This window comes from Hesperophylax consimilis, chromosome 2 (genome assembly GCF_061612785.1).
Source record: "Hesperophylax consimilis isolate HC1 chromosome 2, BYU_Hcon_1.0, whole genome shotgun sequence".
NCBI classification, from domain to species: Eukaryota; Metazoa; Arthropoda; class Insecta; order Trichoptera; family Limnephilidae; genus Hesperophylax; species Hesperophylax consimilis.
This window is the reverse complement of record NC_142837.1, coordinates 29,552,438-29,576,114: the sequence shown is the minus strand read 5'-3', so window position 1 is coordinate 29,576,114 and position 23,677 is coordinate 29,552,438. Positions and strand designations below refer to the sequence as shown.

At 34.4% G+C, this 23,677-nt stretch overlaps 1 protein-coding gene across 1 annotated transcript in view; it reads right to left on the bottom strand.

Annotated features, from left to right (window-relative positions):
- Window positions 1–23,677, bottom strand: part of gro (TLE family member transcriptional corepressor groucho) — a 107,073-nt gene that overhangs the window by 24,157 nt on the left and 59,239 nt on the right. The window contains exons 3-10 of the mRNA XM_089642139.1: window positions 16,722–16,819; window positions 16,096–16,159; window positions 15,867–15,911; window positions 13,938–14,075; window positions 10,332–10,364; window positions 6,825–6,998; window positions 2,475–2,582; window positions 1,428–1,481 (exon numbers count right to left, since the gene is read on the bottom strand). Of these exons, the coding sequence (XP_089498265.1) occupies window positions 1,428–1,481; window positions 2,475–2,582; window positions 6,825–6,998; window positions 10,332–10,364; window positions 13,938–14,075; window positions 15,867–15,911; window positions 16,096–16,159; window positions 16,722–16,819 (714 nt within the window). The remainder of the gene's footprint in view (window positions 1–1,427; window positions 1,482–2,474; window positions 2,583–6,824; window positions 6,999–10,331; window positions 10,365–13,937; window positions 14,076–15,866; window positions 15,912–16,095; window positions 16,160–16,721; window positions 16,820–23,677) is intronic.

Sequence of the window (23,677 nt, the reverse complement as noted above, 5' to 3'; positions counted from 1 at the left end):
GTGATATCCCTTTCACCTTAAATCCAACTTGGGCTTTGTCTCATTTTCCGTAGGCCCAAGTTTCATAATAATATTGAGTTCTAAATACTGTCCATTGGTGTTCGCGTGTACACAATTTATTCCATATTTATTTTCAATCCTACTGACATAGTTTTGGAACTGGTCCTTTGAATTTAAATTAGTGCAAGGGTTTGTCCTAGTGCACACGAGGACAGTTAATATACGGGGTGGCTGGGGGTAAAGTGCACTAACTTCGGGTGGTGATTCTACAAAATTTTAGAAGTGGAAAAGTAGAACTTTTTTAGAAATTCCATTTTAAGGTAGTTTTAAGGTACAAAAAAATAAAATTGCTTGTATGGGAAAATAAATATTCTTCTATGGAAAATATTTTAATACGGGAAAAAAAAGTTGGAATTTCGAAAAAAAAAGTTATTTATCTTTTTTATCATGTCGAATCACCTTACGAAGTTAGTGCACTTTATCCCCAGACACCCTGTATTAGTGGTGTTGTATTATCACAACACCAATTTTATTTCATAGGAAACTTATTCTGTGTTGATCTATCTGTCTAGTGGTTTCAGAAAGCTTTTTACCGTTGATTTAAGATTAACAATAGATTTTCTGAAATTAGGACAAGTTTTTTTACTATAAACTTTTTGGCAGTTACGTCAGTATTGCTTTCCTGTGACGAATTAAACAAAACTCCTAGTTTTAGTGTTATTACAATGCAAATAAATTTTAAAATTGAATAAAAATATTAAGTAGGTTAACCCAAAAATTTTTCACAAGACAAACTGTCCCTTTAATGAACAAGGATCACCCAATGCTAATTATTATAATACAGTAAAATCTCGATCGATCGTTCCTCGAATAATCATTTTTCAGCATGTGTTGTTTATTTCTTCCAGTCCCGAATATAATTTTATAAAAAAAAAATGCTAAATAGATTGCATCGATCGTTCCTCCATGCATCGTTTTACTGCATTAATCGTTTCAAACATCTAGTGTTTGTTATTACTTATTATTATTTTACTCGATATATCGCTGCCGGCGGCCGCTTCTGACATTACTTTCCTTTAGACATGTAAACACAGAGGTGTGTGCGCGTGAGATTATCTTTTTATTTTCTAGTTTTGAGTGTTTCAACCTTCAAAATTAACCTTCCGGTTTAAAGGCGTGTACTCTTCAAGAAAGATCTGCTGCTAAAGAGAGATGCTTTTTTTCAATATTCCCGCATCATTGTTTTCCGGCGTTTATAGTTTGTTTCAACAGGACCCTTCAAAAATGATAGATGGATGTTTCACTGTATTATTACCCCAATAACATAAATGTTAAAAACATTGTTAAACATTAGTCACATTACATTCAATGATTCCATTATTTATTATCCCTGAGACATCCTAAAAATATTCATGAAAGAGTCTTACCTCATTGGCTACATCTACAACAAGGTCCTGATCACTCTTCTCCGCATCACTATCCTGTAATTGTAAACAATTGTACATTTTCAAAAACGAAATATGAATTAATTACTAATCTAAAATAACCCCTCATGAAAAATAATAAATAAATTAGTTATAATCTTTGTTTTAAAAAAAACTTGCAATAAGGAGAAGCGAGATTGAATGACGCAAATGTGAATGGTAGCAGAAGTCGGGGACGCCTGAGGAAGACATGGCACGATCAAGTGAATCAGATACTTGAGTCGGGCCATGTCAAGAGTCAAAATAATAGAAGAGTATGTATGAGACGATGTATGAATGTGAACGAGGCAAGAAATGTGCCCAGACCGAGTTGTTTGGTGGTCTGTCCTCTCTGCCTACCCCTAAAACGGCGTGCTGGTTAGTTAGTCAACATTGAATTATTGTACTATTGAATAATTGAAGAATATAAATATGAATATGCATCTTTATTAGAAGATGTTTTCACAGCCATAGAGAACTATGTAGTTCTAATTTTCCTTAGGACGGGTTGTTTCAGAAAATTTTAACAATTTATCAAATCCTATTGAAGTTCTGTTATTATATCAACACGGGCCAGTTGCTTCACAGAACTGAATTAATAATAGAACTTTAAAAGAACATTCAGTCTGTGAAATTTGATGATTTGTAAAAATTCTCTGAAACAACCCATCCTTAAATTCTCCACCGTGTGTTATATACACCTCCATTGTAAACGGAAGCGGTACTTTTGCAAGTCCCACATAAACGAACTTGAAACACAAGAAACATATACCCCACCGAGCTAGCATGAACAATGTGAGTATAATTTGATTCAGTAATAATCATCAGTATTAGCAACATAAGTCAGTAATAATCATCAGTATTAGCAACATAAGTCAGTAATAATCATCAGTATTAGCAACATAAGTCAGTAATAATCATCAATATTGGCAACATAAGTCAGTAATAATCAGAGACCGGCTTCATAACAATAGATTAAGTGAAATAATGTTAGGTTAGCTTTGAACTCACGTGACCAAGCATCTTTTCTTCTTTCCTTCGTTTAACATCCACCTGTTCGGGTTCTAGGGGAGACCTCGATCTGTACTTGTCTCGATCGGCCGGTGATACTGAACTCCTCTGAAAATTCATGAAAAAACATCATGTATTGTCTTTTATTCATCACCACTTTAGCAGCTGTCATGACAGACTGCTTTCTTTCTTTCCGTCTGAAAGTTACTACACAAAGCAATTTCAAACTATGTATTTTTTCTTTTCGAACACTGTCCTATTTTACCAGCATTTCAATGAATAGTACTCTGAAGAAGTAGTGTCGTTGATCCCTTTGGCACTAAAGCACAACCAAGATATACAACAAACGCATGTTCAGCAATTGCCACTGCATCAGAACAGGTAGTTCCCGGGCGATCACACAAATATGTGGGAATTTTTTTTTTAAATTCACTAATTTTATTAATGTACTAACACAAACCCATAAAAAAATCACGAGATGTTTTAATCATTGTAGGATTTGTGAGCTAAAATTATTTTTAAAATATTTGCCTTAGAATCATTGCCTGTCAAAAACAAATATGTATATTGTCAATTTTCTTCACAATGTTATGTAAAATAATTATATTTTGTAGTTAACAAATAATTATAATTAGAGATTACTAATCAATAAAATAACCTATTTCATCACTTGTCTGATGATTTATACTCATAAGATGCAATTTTGATAATTTGATTTTAATTTTACACATTACATAGGAATGCAATTACAAATCACGCATGCATGCGAAAAAAGAGGGTAGCAAACGTAATTACAGTGAAACTCTATTAACCACTCGGAACATTAGAACGTCAAAAGACGTAAATATGATAATAGCGGTCAAGACATTAGTACGTCTTTTCACGTAAACGCGCGAGATTTTACAAAAATCGATTTATTTCCATCACTAGTATACGGATTGCCATGATTTAAAAAACAGAGTATCGATAATGAATAACGCTACGCGTCTGCATTCAAGAATATCTATGGAATGTAGAGGTGAATAATCTGAGTCGATTGAATCTGTCATCTTGTTCGTTCATAATTTATTGCGTTTTTAAATAATTTATTAAAAATATTTTAGTTTGGACGGTTAATATTTTGAGGTGACTAATAGTTTTTAATTATATTTCTTCAATATATAAAGTGTTATTTCTTTATGATACTCAGAAAAAAGTACATTTTTCACAGCTTTGAAATAATGGTCAGCGATTTTTACATATTTTTGACGTTTTCAGAAAATGTATATTTAGACACGCAAATATTTACGTATAACAGTATAACAAAACAATACGATAGTGAATTTCATAATCTTTCCAAAACATTTTTTAGAATGAGGCTACGTTTCCCAAAACGTGAGTTATGAAGCTTTTAACAAAACTCGTGAATAACACAAAAATTTTCGCGTTTTGACAGTTCGCAAAGGAACACAAAGTAAATAAAAGTCCTTTTCTGAGAGGTTAAGAAGTTTTCCAAGGGACCGGGAAAAAGCTTTTCAAGTGGGATTCAAATTTAGCAATTTTAAAAAAAAATCGAGTATTGTTCACACCATAATTAGTATTATTTAGAAATTGGTGGGAATGTGAAATACATAGAACATAATTGATTATAAAAAGTTTATTTACATAATTACAAATTTTTTTTTTTCCAAAGTTTTTCTCTTTAGTACATTGTTTTACTCGTTTGTTAAATTCTTGAGTAGCAAAATTTTGCATCTCTGCTAGGTACACTTTAAAGCACTCGGGCACTTCTGAGTTCCCTGTCAAGAAATATTCCAAGGCATCTAAGTTCCCGAGTGCTTGCCCACTTGTTGGCATTTTCCTGTGGTTAATTTCCTCTACAAATATTCTTCTTTCTCTTCTTCTGGTTCCTCGGAGCACAGATTGGATATATCCTGTACTCCACAAGGAATCAATTCTGATGTAATCAGAAAATGTCCACGGTAATTCCATCCTTCCCCGTAGAATATCAGAATAGTATCAAAATCATCTTCAGGCTGCTCCCTCTCTTATGGTGTGTCCTGGAACTCAGCTTTCCTGAATTAATCGGCAACAGTTTGCTGTGTCGCCGAGTTCCAGGAAGATGAAAGGAAGTAAACGGCTTCGAGCAAATCTAGTTTGCATGCTGGATTTTCTTTGGTCATTTTTTGTAGCAAATTACAGACCATTTTTTTTCCTGAAGTGTTGCTGGGTAGCAATTATTCCCTGATCCATAGGTTGCAGGACTGATATTGTATTGGAGGAAAGAAATTCCACCCTTACTTTCTTCAAATGATTCAATCCTTCGGATGTGCAGCGCAGTGGTCTACGAATAAGATAACTTTCTGTTTTGTGCAGCCATCTTCCTATCCATGCTGAGAGGGTACTCGTGAAAAGTCTTGCATGTCATCCATGACGGCTTATTGTTACGTTATATTATGTGTACGGAAGGTTCCCGACGTTATTAAAGCATCTTGGGTTTTTGGCCTTCCCAATTACCCATAAAGGCCACTTGTCCGACCCATCCGCATTAGCACATACCAGAACAGTGATTCTTTCCTTGCTCTGTTTCCCGTCATAGCAGGCATCTCCTTAAAAGCAAACGTTTAGTCTGGAATAAATAAAATATTAAGAAAGAGTCCACATTTGTCTGCGTTATATATGTCGGTTGGCTTGTATGCTGCCAGAAGGTCCGGCAGCGTGGTGGTCCTTCACACATCCACTATTTCCATGTTGACGCTATTGCACTCCCCATTGACTACTTTGCACACAATGTTAACACGTCGCCGTAAACTATCAATCCAGCCATTGGAGGCTGTAAACGGAATATTTAGCCTCCGTGCCATATCTTCAGCCTTTTCCATAATTATTGCTCCACTTAGTGGAATGTTGAGTGCATTTTTGTCTGAGCCATTCCAGAAGGACAGCCTCCACCTTTTTGTACATACTGGTCTTAGTTTTCTGGGGATTCCGAGGTCCTGTTTCCTGAACGAGAGAGATAAGCCGAGGTGTAAATAGTGACGATTGTTTATAGATATTCTCCCTGTTCGCTACTATTCCATTTAATGTAGTTACCAGAATCGCAAGCCTTTTCTCCAATTGAACGCGCATTTCTCCGCATGATGCGTCTAATTCTCAGATGATTTCAATTTTTTGGGAAATTGACAATGGTTTTCGTTTTATAACAACCGGTTAAAAACATGATAAAAAATCGCCATATAAGTTATCGGAAAGCAGTGGAAATTCGGAGGTCGGCGGGTAAATATCAGGGCAGTATAGTACCGGAAAAAATATCTCGAAAAACAATGGAAAAGCGGTAGGTCAACAGTTGAGAGATGCGATATTCAGGGGTATAAGTACTGGAAAAAATAACCCGAAAATCAGTGAAAAAGCGTTGGGTCGGCGGTTGAGAGATGGATAGTCAGTGGAATATAGCATTGATCAGCGAGTTCAGTATGTCGAAAACTTGGATTTTACAACAGGGAACCAGTTCATAAAACATATTAAAAAATTGGAACTACAGGAATAATTACGATGGCGGATCGCGAATTGGCCTAATGCACTGACAATCGAAATTAGTGTATTTAATAACATTTATTATATGAAATAAATACGGATAGGCAAAAAACTTTTTTTAACCTGGAAAAGTAACGACAGTATATACTATTTTAATATTTGAAACTGTTATTTCGTGGTGGAATTCCATTATAAATATATATAAAGAACACAATTTGAAACTTTTTTCCACTTGTTTTTATTTGACTGTGACCGGTTTCAGCCTGTTAGGGCCATCTTCAGACTGGTACAATTTTTGTCTTAAAATAGGGTTTATATACATAGGCAAATTACATTGAGGGGAGGGGTTAACATAATAGGTTGGTTTGAATTATGAGGGGTTTTTCGTGAAATATGATATTTCCCAAATAAGTATTGTTTTTAAAATCAAATGAATTTATCTATAGAACTATGATAATTATGCCTATTAGGAATATTAATTTAAGGATTTACCCAACATAAGGTTATCGGAAATCTATTGTGTGGTTAGGTAAAAATATTTTAATTATATAAAATCCATTAAAAACCCGAAAAACCCCTCATAATTCAAACCAACCTATTATGTTAACCCCTCCCCTCAATGTAATTTGCCTATGTATATAAACCCTAGTTTAAGACAAAAATTGTACCAGTCTGAAGATGGCCCTAACAGGCTGAAACCGGTCACGGTCAAATAAAAACAAGTGGAAAAAAGTTTCAAATTGTGTTCTTTATATATATTGACAGTATATACGGCTGTCACTAAATTGCTGAAGGAAGATGGTAGGAAGTACCGAGTATCAGAGTGCGGGCACATACCTGCAGCGCCCTGGCCCCAGCCAGCCGCTCCTCGGGTGTAGGCTTGCTCTCCTCCTTGGGGGGCGCCTGGTGCAGCGCGGGGTGTTGCGGGGGCTGGGGGGCCTGCGGGTGGTGCAGCAGCGCGGCCGCCGCGCCCGCCACCGCCTGCTGCTGCTGTGCCGCGTGCATCTGCTGCTGCATGCGAGCCACGTGCGCGCCATGCAAGCCCCGTTACACACACACGCGTTATATTGGGACGGAGGGACAATGGGCGCATAATTGAGTGAGTGTTCAGATATAAATGCAACAGAAATCATACAGATAGATACACAAATACATTTATAAAGCAACTTAAATTATAATATACACAGTAATAATAATACTATGAATTTCAGCTTGGTTGTGTAGGGTGTGGTGCAATACACAACACGAAATAAGAAGTAAATAAAGAATAAGTTATAATAATGGGATGTCACTTTTGCTTAGATACACTTATATGTACTGGGTATACTTGTGGGCCGGTATATCAGTTGCTTTTAAGCTCGGCTTGGTTGGAATGTCGAGCTTAGCGTGGCTTAGCACATAATCCGCATATAGGGTGAAAGCATAGATATCACTAATATTACACATATTGACTAAGATTTTATTAGAGGAATGTGTTTTTTTTTCTTTGCAAAACCAAACTATTCAAACTCGCGATCTTTCAAAATATCAGTGACCGCAGTTTATTTTAATTTTTTAATTTACAAGTTGATTTTTTTATGAAGTTCACCACTTCAATCAGTATGGTGCCTTACTAATTGCAAATAGCATTTGTTCTGCTGGAGTCAGTGAACTATTCACAAAATTATGAACTAACCGCTGAAGAAAAACTTCGCACATTGAAATTATAAAATTCCTATTTTAGATAGTTTATCATTTAATATCATCGACATTTCTCATCTCTTTATGAATTTGTCCATATTGATAAAATTAGGGAATTTTTACGTAAGTTCGGTGAGATGAAAGTGTGGAATTATTTACGTAAATGTCAAATTTGATACGTCACTATACGAACACCTCGGCGTCTAAAAAAGGACCTACTCTGCGGCTTATCAAGGTATTAAGCAGCCGATTTAGAATGCTTAAATATGAGTGAGGAATTTCGTACATAGCGAGGATACGCACCAACTGATATTCCTAAGTATAATTTGATGGTCTATCTTTGATTATAAATGAATTGTGAGAAGAACAAAGGGGAAAATAATAGGACTTCACTCTTTCCATTCTAGATACTTAAAAATCAATGTCCTAAAACCCAAATTAAATTGACAAACTAATTTAGTACCTAGTTTAGTTTTAATCAAGTACATTTTTTTTCAAAATACTTCAAAATAACAGTGCCCTGTTTTAGACTATAGATCCAGGAAACACAATCAAATGTTACTATGGAAATGACATGCACACAGAATGCGCTTAGTTGGACTAATTGAAATTGCTGTTATAATAAATACACACATTATATGCATATTTTCAAAAAGGGATCAAAAATTTACTTTGCTTCTAAATCATGGGTGGCCAACCTTTTCGGCAGCCGGGCCAGATTTTAGAAATGAGATTAACTACCGGGCCGTACTAGAGGTGAGTCGTACTAGCTCGTCTTGATACTTGGAACAACTGGTACAAGTATGAATAAATACCTAGTCCAAATACCTGTTCCCTAGTATTTCGCACTTGTACTTACTTTTACAAGTAATGGTATACCGAAAGGAATTATTGTATGGGGTATTCTCGCTCTGTGCTGGATTCCCCACAATAATTTTTCGAATCCATGGACGGGGGGATAGAAAGAAAAGTAATTTCCCAGAAAAAATTTCTGAGTGCATTTCCGATGTATTATTCCACACAATGATATTTCAAAAATCCTTGGGGGGGGAGCAAGACCTATACTCGCAAGACGCGCAATACTGATAAAGGGTCTGCCATCCAACGTTTTTTTTTTTCAACTAGTGCTTATTTCGTGAATGGTAACACTTAGCTCATGTCTGATTTGACAGATAATTAGTGTTATCCTTCCGCTGAACGAATATGGTTGTGTATACGCTTGAACAACGCTGGGAAATATTGCGACATTACTTTGAAAATCATGGTAATGTTGCAGAATGTGTGCGAAAATTGCGTACGGATTTTGGAAGAAGAGAAGCACCATCAGCTCCGTATGTTCGTTATCTTGTGAAAAAAGTGAAAGAAACTGGCATCCTCATCGATAAACCAAAGCGTGAAAAGCCAAAAACAGTGCGTACACCCGAGAATATTGCTGGTGTGGCAGAAAGTGTGCGTGAAGCGCCATCAACATCAATTCACCGTCGTTCTCAACAATTGAACATTTCGGAGACATCATTGAGACGAATTTTGCATAAAGACCTTGGTATGACGCCATACAAAGTCCAATTGGTTCAGGAGTTAAAGCCAACTGACCATCCAATGCGTTTTCGCTTCGCTGAGTGGGCCTGCTATCGACTTACAGAAGATGCCGATTTTGCCAAAAGAATCATCTTTTCCGATGAAGCTCATTTTGATCTTGGCGGGTATGTAAATAAGCAAAATTGTCGCATTTGGGGCACAGAAAACCCGCACGCATACATTGAAAAGCCGATATACCCAAAACGAGTCACTGTTTGGTGCGGATTTTGGTCCAGAGGCATAATTGGGCCATTTTTCTTCGAAAATGAGCAACGAGTGGAGGTTACAGTCAATGGCGATCGTTATCGGGCCATGTTGAACGAATTTTTGTTCACAAAAATTGAAGAGGAGGATATTGGCAACATTTGGTTTCAACAGGACGGCGCTACGTGCCACACAGCCGAAGCTACTCTCGATGTTTTTATAGCATTTTCAAAAAAAAAAAAAGTTATTTGGCCGACCCTTTAGTTGAATCAACGTACTGAGATAATTCCATATGAGATATGATACGAACTACACTAAAAGAAAAAAATGTGTGCATATGCTCCGCGGGCCACAAGTAGACACCCAACGGGCCGCGGGATGGCCACCCTTGTTCTAAATTCATAAGTGATGAAAGGTAAAAATAATTCCTTCACATTTGGGGCTTGGGAAAGGGTAGGGGTATGTTAGGTTATGAGAGATAGAGAAAGGTAATGGAATAGATACAGGTTAATGGTTTGTGTAGAATTAAGATTTCGGATATTTCAAAGGTACTTAAGTTAACTAGATAAGTTTTTTAAATAAAATTAAAATAAAAATTTTAAAGAAAGACAAACATTTCCGGGTTACGAATAACCTGACAATATTTGAAAATCTCCTATTACCACCACAGTAAGCGGAAAATGTTGCTTGTGTTGTAATGGAGGACTTAGCCAGCCGATAAAATCTTTAGATATCAAGTTCTATCTAAGCAGTAACTTTTCAAAACAGTTAATCGATAATAATATTTTTTGGTATTTACTGTAAATTTAATCAAAGATATTATTTATTTTATTTTTCTAATTAGTTATGTCTGGTGAATGAAATAATATTCATGAAACTTACGAGGAGATGCTGTATACCCTGTTGTTGTTGTTGCTGTAAGAAAAAAATAACAGTGTCAAATACTCTCTGGAAAAGAAATCAAAAGTTTTAATATCACTGAGCCAGGAAAACCGAAGAGAAGGTTTACTCCTTGCTTTCTTAACTCTTAAACCCTACCACTCTGGGAATGTAATTATTCCTACCACGGGGTACTGAAGTACCCCGCGCAAAAAAGATTAATAAAATAGAAGTTTTTGATATTTCTTTAAATATTATTTTTATTATGGCAAAGTAATATGAAAAGACAATAAAATTTATTAATAAAAACTAATAGACATATTTGCCTTTACATGAAGGACTGATTTTGTAAAAATGGTCAGCACAAATATGGCTGCGGCAAGTGTTACAGACAGATCAAGATTTAATGTCCTATGTTCGCGGACAAAAGCAGCAGCGACCAGGTTTGGGATTATCAGGGACCGGCCTATGATCTTCAAAATAAATATTCAAGACTGCACGTAAAGTTTCTCTGATATCCCGGGGTAAACTTTCCTATTGTAATTTTGCTCTCATATGAGGCTTTATGAGTGCCATTGACAAACTCTTAGAAATTCACGCCGCCTGGTGATTTTCTCTTTATCAATGTTAGTTGACAGCTTGAATAAGACCCAAGAGTTGACATCAACAGCATTTAGCAACCCGTAGAAGAGAAACATGGGCCACCTCCTCTTCCTTCCGTCTTCCTGGACGTCGAGTACTTCTTACAAAGATGGTTGAGCACATCCACTCCGCATTTGGTTTTATTATAGAAATGTATTATTTCTGGAAGGTACACTTCATTATCCTTGTCAGGGCTGTCATGCATGGTGGACAGCATAATTACAACTTTATTTTTAGCTGACTTCAGAGGACAATACGACAAAAGTGTGAGAGGTCCGTCATAGGCAAATATTGATGTGCATCTCTCTCGATTTTTAGTGTCCAAGAAAACCGGAGGAATTTCTCGTTTATTTTTCATTACAGTTCCAACTAATGTTATCCCTTTTTCCAATAATTTCTTGACTGTGGGTATAGACGTGAACCAATTGTTAATTGTCATATCTCATTACACTGCATACACTGTCATTACATTCATAACACATTATTAGTCCATGAATGTCTCGTTATTGGGCGCAGGCCCTCCCTATCAACACTGTTACCTAACCATTATCACAAAATAAAGTAAATCATAAATAATGTGTAAAATTACCAGAGAGATGTCGAAAAACAACTTCAGTAATTCAAGTATAACTGGAAGGAAGAACTAACACTATTCCTACCACGGGGTACTGGGGTACCCCGGAACACCTGTGGACGCGACTGCACTTGCCGGGCGGTCATGGCTTTCTGACGTACTTACGCGCCAATTATCGAGAGTAGATTAGCTAGAGCGATTTTTGCAACAGTGCGATATTGTTAAAATTGTTGATATTTTAAACACCAGGGGGGTACTGCAGTACCCCAGGTAGGGTTTAAGAGTTAACCAGTTCGGGGATGATATTTTTTAAGCGCAAAATGTTAAGCTGTACAAAACCAAAATTACAGAAATTATTAAAAATAAAGAAAAGGGTCACTTATGATATAAGAAAGGAAATTTTCCTTTCACAATATTTTGAGATGAAGATTTGATGTACATATTGTAATGTGAAAAAGCAAACAACTTAACCCATTACAGTTAACAGTGAGCATATATTATGCCAGTGAGAATTGATACATTGTCTTACAGTGAAAATATACACATGTAACATGTAAAGGGTTAAGATAAATATTAAAAATAATAATATATAAATAAAGAAGCATAAAATTATCAAAAATTATGACGATGAACCCAGTTATGAAAGATGAAAAAAACACACAAGATAAAGTAACAGAATTAGATTTTTCAAGCTATGTTAATATTTGGCAATATTTATTTATACATTATATTTAGCGTGTGAATGGTATTACAATATGTATGAATGAAAATAAACATGTAAATCAATGATTTGAAACACGGATGATAACAAACAAAAAACATTAATCCATTTTACTTGTTCATGTAAACCAACCTTAGTCATATGCTGGGGTAATCTAATCTAGGTACTTTATCAAAACATACATTGTTTGACAGTCGATGGGTCCTGTGTTAGGAAGGTTAAATAAATTAACTGTATTTGATGAAGCCACTAAAAAATAGCAATAATTTCTAACTCAGAAAGAAATACAAATTCTGTCGAATGACAATTGGTTTTTTATTTAATACAATTACAATTCTACAAATTCAATATTTGCTCTACAAAGAAAAATGTGGAATATTACAAAAATTGTTCTTTAGAATGAAGTAATGTAATCCATTGGCTTTGGAAGTAAAACTTTTAATATGGGCTATAACCTTGCTTTGTGGGGAATTTATTCTAATTTTCTATAGAGCTTCTTTACCGCTGGGATTCTGAGCTCCCGCCAAATGCAGACCCCCTGACGTGCCGGCTGTAAAACGGCATTTGACGCACCATATGCTAGCTGACTATTTAGTATTTTATACCGGGACTAAATATTTTTAATAGGTACTTTTACCAGGTATTTTTGATAAGTATTTTTAATAGGTATTTTTGTGGGTATTTTTAGTAGGTATTTTTGATAGGTATTTTCGATGGTTATTTTTGATGGGTATTTTTGATGGGTATTTTCGATGGGTATTTTTGATGAATATTTTTGCTGGGTATTTTTAGCAGGTATTTTTGATAGGTATTTGTAGTAGGTATTTTTGAGAGGTATATTCGATGGGTATTTTTGGTGTGTATTTGTGATTTGTGACTGGTATTTGATAACAACCCCCCCCACCCCATAATAAAAGGGGGAATCAAGCAGAATTTATGCGAGTTCATTAGAATTACTTATTCTGAATCAATCCTCAGGTCGGTATTAAATACTTTTGAGTATTTTGTCACCGGTGTACTCATAGGACCCACCTCTACAGTGAAGTACTAATAAATCACGCCCTCTCTACACATGCTAAGACATGTGCATCTGCGCACCTTCTTTTCCTTACGGTCTAGCTATAGTAACAATACCATACATTTTCATCAAAACGTGGATTCACATCAGCTGTCAAAGAGTGCGTTCTTGGTGTGAGGGTAAGGGTCAGTTATTTTATACAAATTGAAATGTAACAATGTCATTTAAGGGCCAGTTATTTTATACAAATTGAAATGTAACAATGTCATTTAATGGTCAATCAGCGCCTTTTTGTTTATTTGTCATTTGATAGGTCCCCGTTAAACGCAGATTCTAGGTCTGTTTTATTTAGCCTTTAAACAAATGTATATTAGAAGAAAGGCAAAACTGTCGTATTGTTATGTTTGTTACAAATTTGATAGAAAGCTGAATAGACCGACGATAGAATCTGCATTTAACGGGACCTTTTAAATTGTAAAAAAAACAAAATGGCGCTCTTAGTCCATTTGAATTTGAATCAAGCTAATAGTAATAAATAATCTGAATTCAACATCATAAGATCATCAAGCGCCTCAATAAGTGTGGTGAGTATGTCCTTACCCATTGCAGCGGGGGGAAGGAGCCTAGCGGCGAGAGCTCAGAGTTGAAACGTACCCCGATAATGGCGTTGAGCTCCGTCATGGTGACTTGCTTAGCGCGCTCCACGGCTGATGCCACCTGCTGCTGGTGCTCCTGCGCCAGGAACGGCAGTAGCTGCCCGATTATGGCGTTCAGTCTTTTGGCTATTTCAGTCTGGAAATCACGCAAACAAACCATTTTACTCATTTCACGGTGTATTGAATATTTTTTTATTTTATTTAGGAAACAAACAGTCATTTATATATTTGGCATAAACAGCAATTATTTACAATATTAGACCAATAATGTTCCATTAATTCTAGTCGTTGATTCAAAATTTGCACCTATACAATATATTTATAAATGACAAAGAAATATAAAGAATAAACATTTTCAGGAATTACAAAATGTTATAAAAATAATTAAAGACAGTGAGTAGTAATACAGTTTTCGAATGATTATAATAAAAAACCATAAAATAAACTAAGATGATAGGATTATTTCACAAAATAAAAAATTAAGTTATCAGTTTGGTAAGTTGCATTTTATATGTTTTCAAGTTACACTTGAAAATGTCTACATCTCTAGAGGCATTATGAGATTTACAGAAGAGTTTTGCGCATATGTGGCTTTACAGTGTGGTGTTCTAAATAAGTCGTTCGATCTGGTGTTGTGTTCAGGGCAACGAAATGCAATCTTTTCTAGCAGATATGGTGAATTAACAAGACTGTTCACGATTTTTTATAAGAATAGGGCATCAGAAATTTTTCCACGTTTATATAAAGCGGTAGCATCAAACCGATGATCTTTGGTAATTATTTTTATTTGGTAAATATGCAGATAAGTGGGACACAGTTAATAATAATAATGTTTGAATTACGTTTCGTGCAAAATCACCTCAAGGGCGCTTTATTTTATTTTAAAAACACTTTGTATCAGTTAAATAACAGTGAGAAATATCTGTCTTTTCTTCACACCATGTTTTGAAATAATAATACTAATAACCTAAATAATATTTTTTTTTATTATTCCGAAAAGGTGTTATTGCAGATATGGTCTGTTTATGAGAAAACTGTTTGGTATTCTTTTTCAAGTAAAAAAAATTTCATTAATACATTTCTATTACTATTTTCAAAACTAAAAAACATCATTCAGTACCTACTAAAAATATATTAAGAAATAGACATAGTATAGGAAAATATGCAAGTGATAAAAGATGGTAGATATAAATAATAATGATCCACATTCAAGTCTCTGAAGTTGCCAAAAAATAAAATAATAAAAAACAGAGTAAAGTTTTAAAAAAACTTGTCACAAATATCTGCAGCTGAAATTTTTGCAACCTCTTACAACAATAATAATTATATATTTTCTATATGTTGGTTTCCTGGAGGACTCCGGTGGGCAAACTAATTTAAGTTTTAAAAAATTTATTGTTTATTTTCGAGACCTTAATATATCTTCAAATCCTTAATATTCAGAAAAAAAATATTACTTACTTAATATAAAATTACCTGCATTACATATAATAAAAAACAATATTGACGATACAAGCTTTCTAAATCAACCAAAAACTTATCAAAATTTTAATTACTTCAAATAGAGTTTAAGCAACGACTGTGTCCGAGCTAGTTGCATAAAAAAATTAACATTTGAATCACATCAAGATAATCCTCAAAAAATATTTTATCATAAAAAGTGTCAATTTCATTACGTTGTCAAAATTCCCAATGTCCCATCGGTTCTATGGGATGAATACACCGTGCTGAAAATTCTTGAAAATTTTGATAACGCTCTTCAATAATGCACTTCACAGACACACCCTGTATCTTTATCAGTCATGCTGCTTTTTGTGATGAATCCAACTTAATATTTAGTTATACATGCTAATTTGAATATATTATAACTTATAATTATTTAAAATAACTTCTTAACTGATGACAAAAAGGTTGAAAGTATTCTTACCTGTTTATGCATTTCAACATTTAATCCATATGACATCTCGTAATACTGAAATGGAAAAACAATTGTGATAATAATCGGATAATTTGAACCGTTTTTTGTGAAAAATCACCTTTGGGGGGCTGTTTAATTAAAAAATACATCATTAAAAAAACCTTTAAAATTAAAATATTTTTATCATTTTATATTTATGTGCCAAATTAAAATGAAATGCCTTCCATAATAAACTTACCATCACATAATGTCTTTGCATTTCTGTTTTTTCACTAGCCAATTTCTCACACTCCAGTTTAAGCCTGAAATTAAATAGAACAGTTTAGTAAACTCTTCAGAATCTGCAGGTGCAGTGAAACAGTTACTGACATTTCACGAAACCAATTCTGCAACGAATTTGCATGATGTTATGTGATAAAGTTACTGATATATCAGGAAACAAGTTCTGCAATGCATTTATTTGCATGTGCTGTGAGATAGTTACAGTCATGAAACAAGTTCTGCGATGAATTTGCATGTACAGTGAAACAGTTTCTGACAAATCAGCAAACAAGTTCTGCAATGTGCTGTGAAATAGTTACCATCATAAAATAAATTATACAATGAATTTCCATGTGCAGTGAAACAGTTACTGACTCATCAGGAAACAAGTTCTGCAATGCATTTGCATGTGCTGCAAAATAGTTACCGTCACGAAACAAGTTCTGCAATGTTCTGTGAAATAGTTACCGTCATGAAACAAGTTCTGTGATACATTTGCATATGCTGTGAAACGGTTACTTACATCTCATGAAAGAAGTTCTCCGATGACAGAATTTACTCGGAATGCTTTAAAAAAGGATATCAAATAGATGAGTAGCTTACGTGTGATACTGAGCCTGGAGAAAATTGAATTCTTCCTTTATTCTCTCGAGGGTGTCGGCTATGGTGAACTTTATAGGACCGGCACTCGGTGGTGGCCCCTGAAAAGAAGAAAGAAACAAAATTAATTCACGTCTCCTTAAAAAGTTCAACAACTGAAATAATTTCTGATTAAATAAACATTCATAGCTACAACAAAGTGTGGAATGATATAACTGCAGAAAAAAATATAGTACCATTGAATTAACCCTATTTAAGGTTTTATTTTTATTTTAAAAATAATAATTGGATAATTTCCAAAGTGTCTTTTCATGAAAAAATTACCTCAAAAGAAACTCATACTCCAACCCCAAAAACCACAACCCCTGAAACTCCGACCCCAGAAACAACGACCCCAGAAACCACGACGAAAGAAACCATGACCCCAGAAACCCCGACTCCAGAAATCCCGACACCAGAAACCCTGACTCCAGAAACACCGACTTCAGAAACACCGACCACAGAAACCCCGACTCCAGAAACCCCGACTCCAGAAACCCCGACTCCAGAAACCCCGACTCCAGAAACCCCGACCCCAGAAAACGACAGTACACTTTATAACCTAGTTAGTTAGGTTAGGTTAATTACTATAATGATGCAGATTGCACTTGTCTTCACATTATATCAAAACCAGAAAAATTAACTGAAAAAATAAAAAAGTGTAAATTTAGCAAAGACAATTCTTCAACATAGATTTTCAGAAAACTACTGGGGAGCAGAACAAAAAAAGGTTGAATTCCAAGACCAATTAGACACTTCTGTGTCCGCCCTACAAACATTAACCAAGAAGACATTGTTTATTACCTGGTTAGGTCCAGAACACAAGACATACCAAGGATCACTGCTCATTTTTTTGTCTCGTCGCCGTTTCATAATGTTACTAATATTTATTTCTGATTGCAACACTAATCACTGTTCAGTCCTCAAGGTATTAAATTATACTGATGTAATTCATTAGATTTTGAGGTGTGGGGTTATTAATTCTGTGAATTTCAGTTTACACGATCAAAATATGCCAAATTAGCAGAAATTTAAACAATAGATAACAACTATAGCCATTACTCATGATAAAATGAGTAGTCAAACATAATAATAATTATGCAGATTTGGCAAAAAATGTATTTTCAGGAAATTGGAAACAATCGAAATTCGAATTGAAGAATATAAAAATGTGGGGCATACAATTAATAGCTTACAATATCTGAATCAACAAAAAGGAAATAACCAATGTTATATTAATCATAATGTACTCCACGAATTAACATGGTTTTGTGATAAACAGGATAACCAGCTCTAAATTATAACCAATAAAAAGTCAATCCAGAGTATTCCAGATTGATAGATACTCCCAGTATCACCCTAGTGAAAGACCACCAAAATGCCTGAATAGCCAGGTACATCCCAACCTTCCTATTTCACATTTTATTTCCCTCCTCACTCCCTCCAGCCTCAACATAACCCGATTCGGATGCTATAGTCCCACTGGCTCCGGGAAGTTTATTGAAATTACAATGCAAATATATTGAATATTACAAACATTCTTAATTAACTAATTTAATTATGCAGTTAGTAGAGAAGTATTCTTGGGTCTAACCAAAACCTCCTAGAACACAAGGCCGGGACACTGAATCAAATAAACCTCCTAACTTGTATGACAACCTCTAACTTAAACAAAAACATTTTAAGATGTTTTAATAAATAAAATTAAATAAATAAAAAATTAAAACGATTTTTTTTGTAAAATCCCATACAAGTTAGGTAGGAGGTTGCTGTGTCCCGGCCTTGTGAGGTTTTGGTCTAACTGGGAAGCTAGTCTATTTACTATTTAGGTACAATATAATCGCTTAAAAATAGTAGGCACAATTACAAAAACTTTCCAGTATCTAAAATATTATAAACATTGTACACAATTACAAAAAATTTCCAGTATCTAAAATATTATAAACATTGGACAATAAATGAATACGTGAAAACACACACAGAAAACAGCAACAGAATATATCTGAAAATATCAGTCTGTTGGTTTTGGATAAAGATATAAAATTGTTGATTTGTATAGCTTTTCACATTTTTAATCAGTTAAAAAAAAAGTATTTTTGCTGAAGTTGGAACTTTTGTGCGGTAATGCCGGGATTACATGAAAACAATTGTAAAGTTTTCTTTGGCGAGTTAAAAACTCAAAATGTATTTATGAATGATTCAAACGCCACAAAGCAACAATTGAATCCCCGTGATCCTGATCCTGTGAGGGATTAACTCACACGGGTATTAAATATTCAGGCTCATTTAATAATTATAATATTTGGATGATTTGTAGTGCTGTTTTTGTGCGAAATCACCTCACGGGCGCTGTACAAACATATAATATATTTCTGCAATTTATTTATTGGACAATTTGTATAGCGCCGCTTTTGTGAGATATCACCTCGGGGGCGATTTACAGTTGATGCAGGTATTACAAACAATATGAATATTACAAAAATAAAGTGAAATGAAGTTAAACAAAATGATGTACAGGAGCAGGTGACACGAAGATAAAATATGGAGACTCTGCAGCAAGAATCCTGATCTATATTTCCTAAAAATACCCTCCCAACAGCATCCCCAAAGATGGCATATACCCTGGGGGAATTATTTTCCTCAGGGTCTTCTGTGTGGAGCTTTATGTATTTTAGCTTTATGTTTTATGCTGCTTCTAAAAACCTATCTCTGTTTGTCGTTTGTGCGAAAGAGAGGGATGTTACAGCGTACTCCTTCAGTTTTTACATATTAATTTTATAGAGTGAGTCAAAATAATATTCTCTTCAGTAAAATAAGTGCAAGGAAAACCTTAAAAATTGAAACTACGAGAAAATACAGTGAATTCCTTCAATTATTGTAATGGCAAGCATCGAGTAAGCCAACCTGCAATTATGAGGCTATAAAGAATGATTTCTAGTTTTTTAAAGTGAAATTAATATTTCACGGAGGGCGTTAATTTTATAATCATCTCTAAATACTATAAAACAAAGTCTCTATCCGCGTCTGTCTGTTTGTGCGCTTAGTTTGTCTAAACTAAGCAACAGATTTTCATAGGGTTTTCACCGTTATTTAGAGAATTTTTTCCGGAAGGTTTATTTATATATAAAACATGCATATTATATTAAAAGAAAGTGGAGAAAAGTCGATGTTTTGTAATCAAGTCGTAAAAAAAATATTTTCGAGCTTAACTCATTCATACTGAGAGGAAAAGAAGTTTGACTGACACGCGAAGAATAACACTAGACCAAATTTATTCATTAAGTATACAAAAAGCGAATGTAATTAAAAAGTACTGTTAATTTGTATATAAGACATGTTACGTTAGGTCAGCTTAAAATGTCATATAATCACAGACATAGGAATTAATAGACGAGAAGATAATGGCGAGGGGTAAAATCAACTGTTGAAGAACGAAGGGAGTGAAGCTGACTGTGATTCGTCAATAAATCAATCTGACAGTAAATAGGCATCTCACATTATAATATCACCATTTACTTCTTAAAAGTAAAATCTGCTTTTGAATGAATAGACATTTTTAAATGGGAGCGCAAATTACTCGCCACGTTATGAACAAATTTGCCAAGTCCAAATTCGGAAAAAAAATTCGGTTTTATTTTCAGAGTCCAATATTTCGTTTAAGTATTTAGTTAAGACACTTTTATAAATGTTCATAATTTACTTCCCAGCAACCAACCAGCTTTGTGTTTCGCGTCCAGACGTTTCTCGATGTGATAGTAACAACTGATTCATATTATACGATGTGAATATGCTTAAAATAATGCTTATATATGGAATGTAATACGACAATTGGGTTTATTCTCTTTTTCACATCTATTTTTACAAGTTTTCATAGTACAAGTCAACATTTTGCCGTGTTATTTCGTAAAATGAACCGATGATGCCTCGACCATAGTTCGCACAAGAATGATGACGTCACGTTTTCAAATTTCACTTGAGGCCATACGCGAGCACAGCCGGCTCCAATGGAACCGGTATGGGGAGTGGGGATAATACGCTTTTAATCACTTAGGGCAGGTCTACTAATATTCATATGTCTATGCATATAATAGTTGTAATTTATAAAAATCCTTTTTTACATTTTTTTTCCTAACGAAAAATTTATTTAAAAAAACTAGCTGACGTGTACCCGGCGTTGGTGGGGGTTATCCTTATACCATCGCGGACTTTTCTGTAGACCTTTTTAAGATATACAATTCCGTAGTACATTATTTTGGTGTATCTCATAAGGTTTAACCAGCGTTAGCAATGTAAGCGCCCGAAAATATTTTTTTACGGCTTGATTACAAAACATCGACTTTTCTCTACTTTCCATAATTACAATCATAAACCTTCCGGAAGAAATTATCTATATATATATAAAAATAATTCACCAAAATTTGGTAATTAAACATAACTTGATTGACTGCCGTAATGTAGTACCATATTATGAATACGAACCAAATTCATTTTTAGAAAACGAATTTTATAAAATATATTATGATAAAACTATACTAACAGACCGAGCGATTAGTCATAATAGACCCGATATAGTTTTACATGACAAAATTAAAAAAATAACTCATATCATTGATGTCGCTATTCCAAATTCTTGTAATATTCAAAAATCTGTTAGTGAAAAAATAAGAAAATACATAGATTTAGGAAATGAAATAAAAAGAATTTGGCATTCTCAGACTATAAAAATATTACCATTCGTTATTTCGGCTACTGGCATTATACCTAGCTCTCTAATTAAAAATTTAGGCGTATTAGATCTATCAAAAAAATTATATATAAAGATGCAAAAGTCGGTCATTTTGAATACATGTAGGATAACAAAAGATTTTTTAAATATTTATGTTGAGGGATCAGTAGGATTTATAGGCCCTGTTAGAAGTTCTACCGAGCCGAACCCTCTGATATGAAAATATCTGGAGTCGGTGAATTATTTTCCCATTTGATCTCTGGTGAGTTGACGTGTTGTTCTTGTATTGTTTGTATTTATTTTGCTTATATAATGCACTTACATAATGTTGATTGACTAGATGATCATTTGTGGAAAAGTGAGTGGAAGGGTTAAGTTTTTCCTTTGGGGAAGATTTAACCCGGACAACTAAATCGGAAGTTAAAAAAAAAAAAAATGAAAACCCAACAATCCGTTGCGTAGTTTAGAAGGCAAACGCATAGACAGACGCGGATAGCTGCTTCATTTTATGACTTTTTTTTGGGGAGCTTAAAATATATTAGAAATGATTTGCATAGAAAAAATTGTGCAAGTGCAAATTTCATAATACCAGAACTGATCTTTAACGATTGTACGATGTTCTCAGAGTTATGATCAAAGGCGTGCTTATTCAAATACGAAAACGTATTCTGAACGCGACTTTTCAACATTTGTCAGTTTTTCATATTGAGGGCGCAATTTCCTGCGCAAGACGACTTCGCTCCTTCACATCCCCAATAAGATTTGCTCTGGGAAGAATTGTAATGCAACTATTTCTCCATTTCCACACACTTAAACAACTGGAGATTGGAAATATCTATTAAAGCTGAGTTCAATACCCCGACCGGAGATTCGTCCTCTCTTAAACCCCTCGCGATGGGAACATTACGTTTTCATCGATTCCTAACATGGGAAATGGATTTGATAGAGCATTTTGGTTTATTTTCTAGATGATAGGAAACATAGGGAAAAATGTGCTGGATTTTCGTAATTCCGAAAAAATCGTCAAATATCAGAAAAACGATTACAAATAAATTTACATGTCCATATTATTACTAGGTTGAGATCTTATGGCACACAAAAATATTAAGCCCCGAGAAACGAGCTCGTCGTAATAATAACTGGGGTTTGTGTTGCAAATAATCACTGAATAGATAATACACACTAGAAATGCCTTGCGTGTAGATTTTAATGGAAACCTCAACAAAATTCTGAATAATGGGCCAGGGCTCGCTAGAGATTACCAATAGAATAAAAAATCATATACCATCAAAATCAACATGACAAACCAATTTATTTCATTTGCCCACATGTAGAAGCAACATTAGAAAGAAAAACTCAATTTCCCGTATACGTTAACACAAATTTTCACAACGTAGACATTCTTAGCAATAACCTTCAGAAACATCTAACAGAAGTAAAGCGTACTCGGAGGAAACTTACTGATATAAAATAGTGCTAATTTATTAAAAATCTGGTCAAATTATTCATATTGTTAATAAAAGAGGGACTGCAGGCCTTTAACGAATGAATTGATAGATTTCCTAACAAACTATCAGTAAAACACGAATGTGTCATGAGGAAGTCGGAACACGTGTTCATAAAATGTATAATATTGTCACATTTCGTTATCAGGAAAAGCGCAGCTGCATGAAAACGTGACCATATTTAGAATGTACTCATATTTTATTATGAAATGGCTTGCTGTCACGTTTTTAACAGATATTTAATAAATCATCATGAAAATTTTTCTCCTTGTTCTTCGAATGTATTGGAGCATCTCCTATTCTTATCCTATATTCCTCTTCCTCTCCCACTTACCTAAAATTAGTTTTAAGACACAAAAAAACTCCATCTCTAAGCAAATTCAGCAGAAGATACCTTTTTGGCTCGACTTCAATTAACTTCATATGCATATTTTATATTTATATTCTACGTATAAGCAGTTTGTTTCTTACAAATATATAAATAGCGCAAATATACGCAACTGAACTCGACAAATGTGTTCAATCGTTCATGTGCCCACCTTTATTATTTCAAACACAATGGTGTCTAAGTCACTTTTTCGTTAGGTGCCTACCTTTATTATTTCAAACACAATGGTGTCTAAGTCACTTTTTCGTTGGGTTCCTACCTTTATTATTTCAAACACAATGGTGTCTAAGTCACTTTTTCG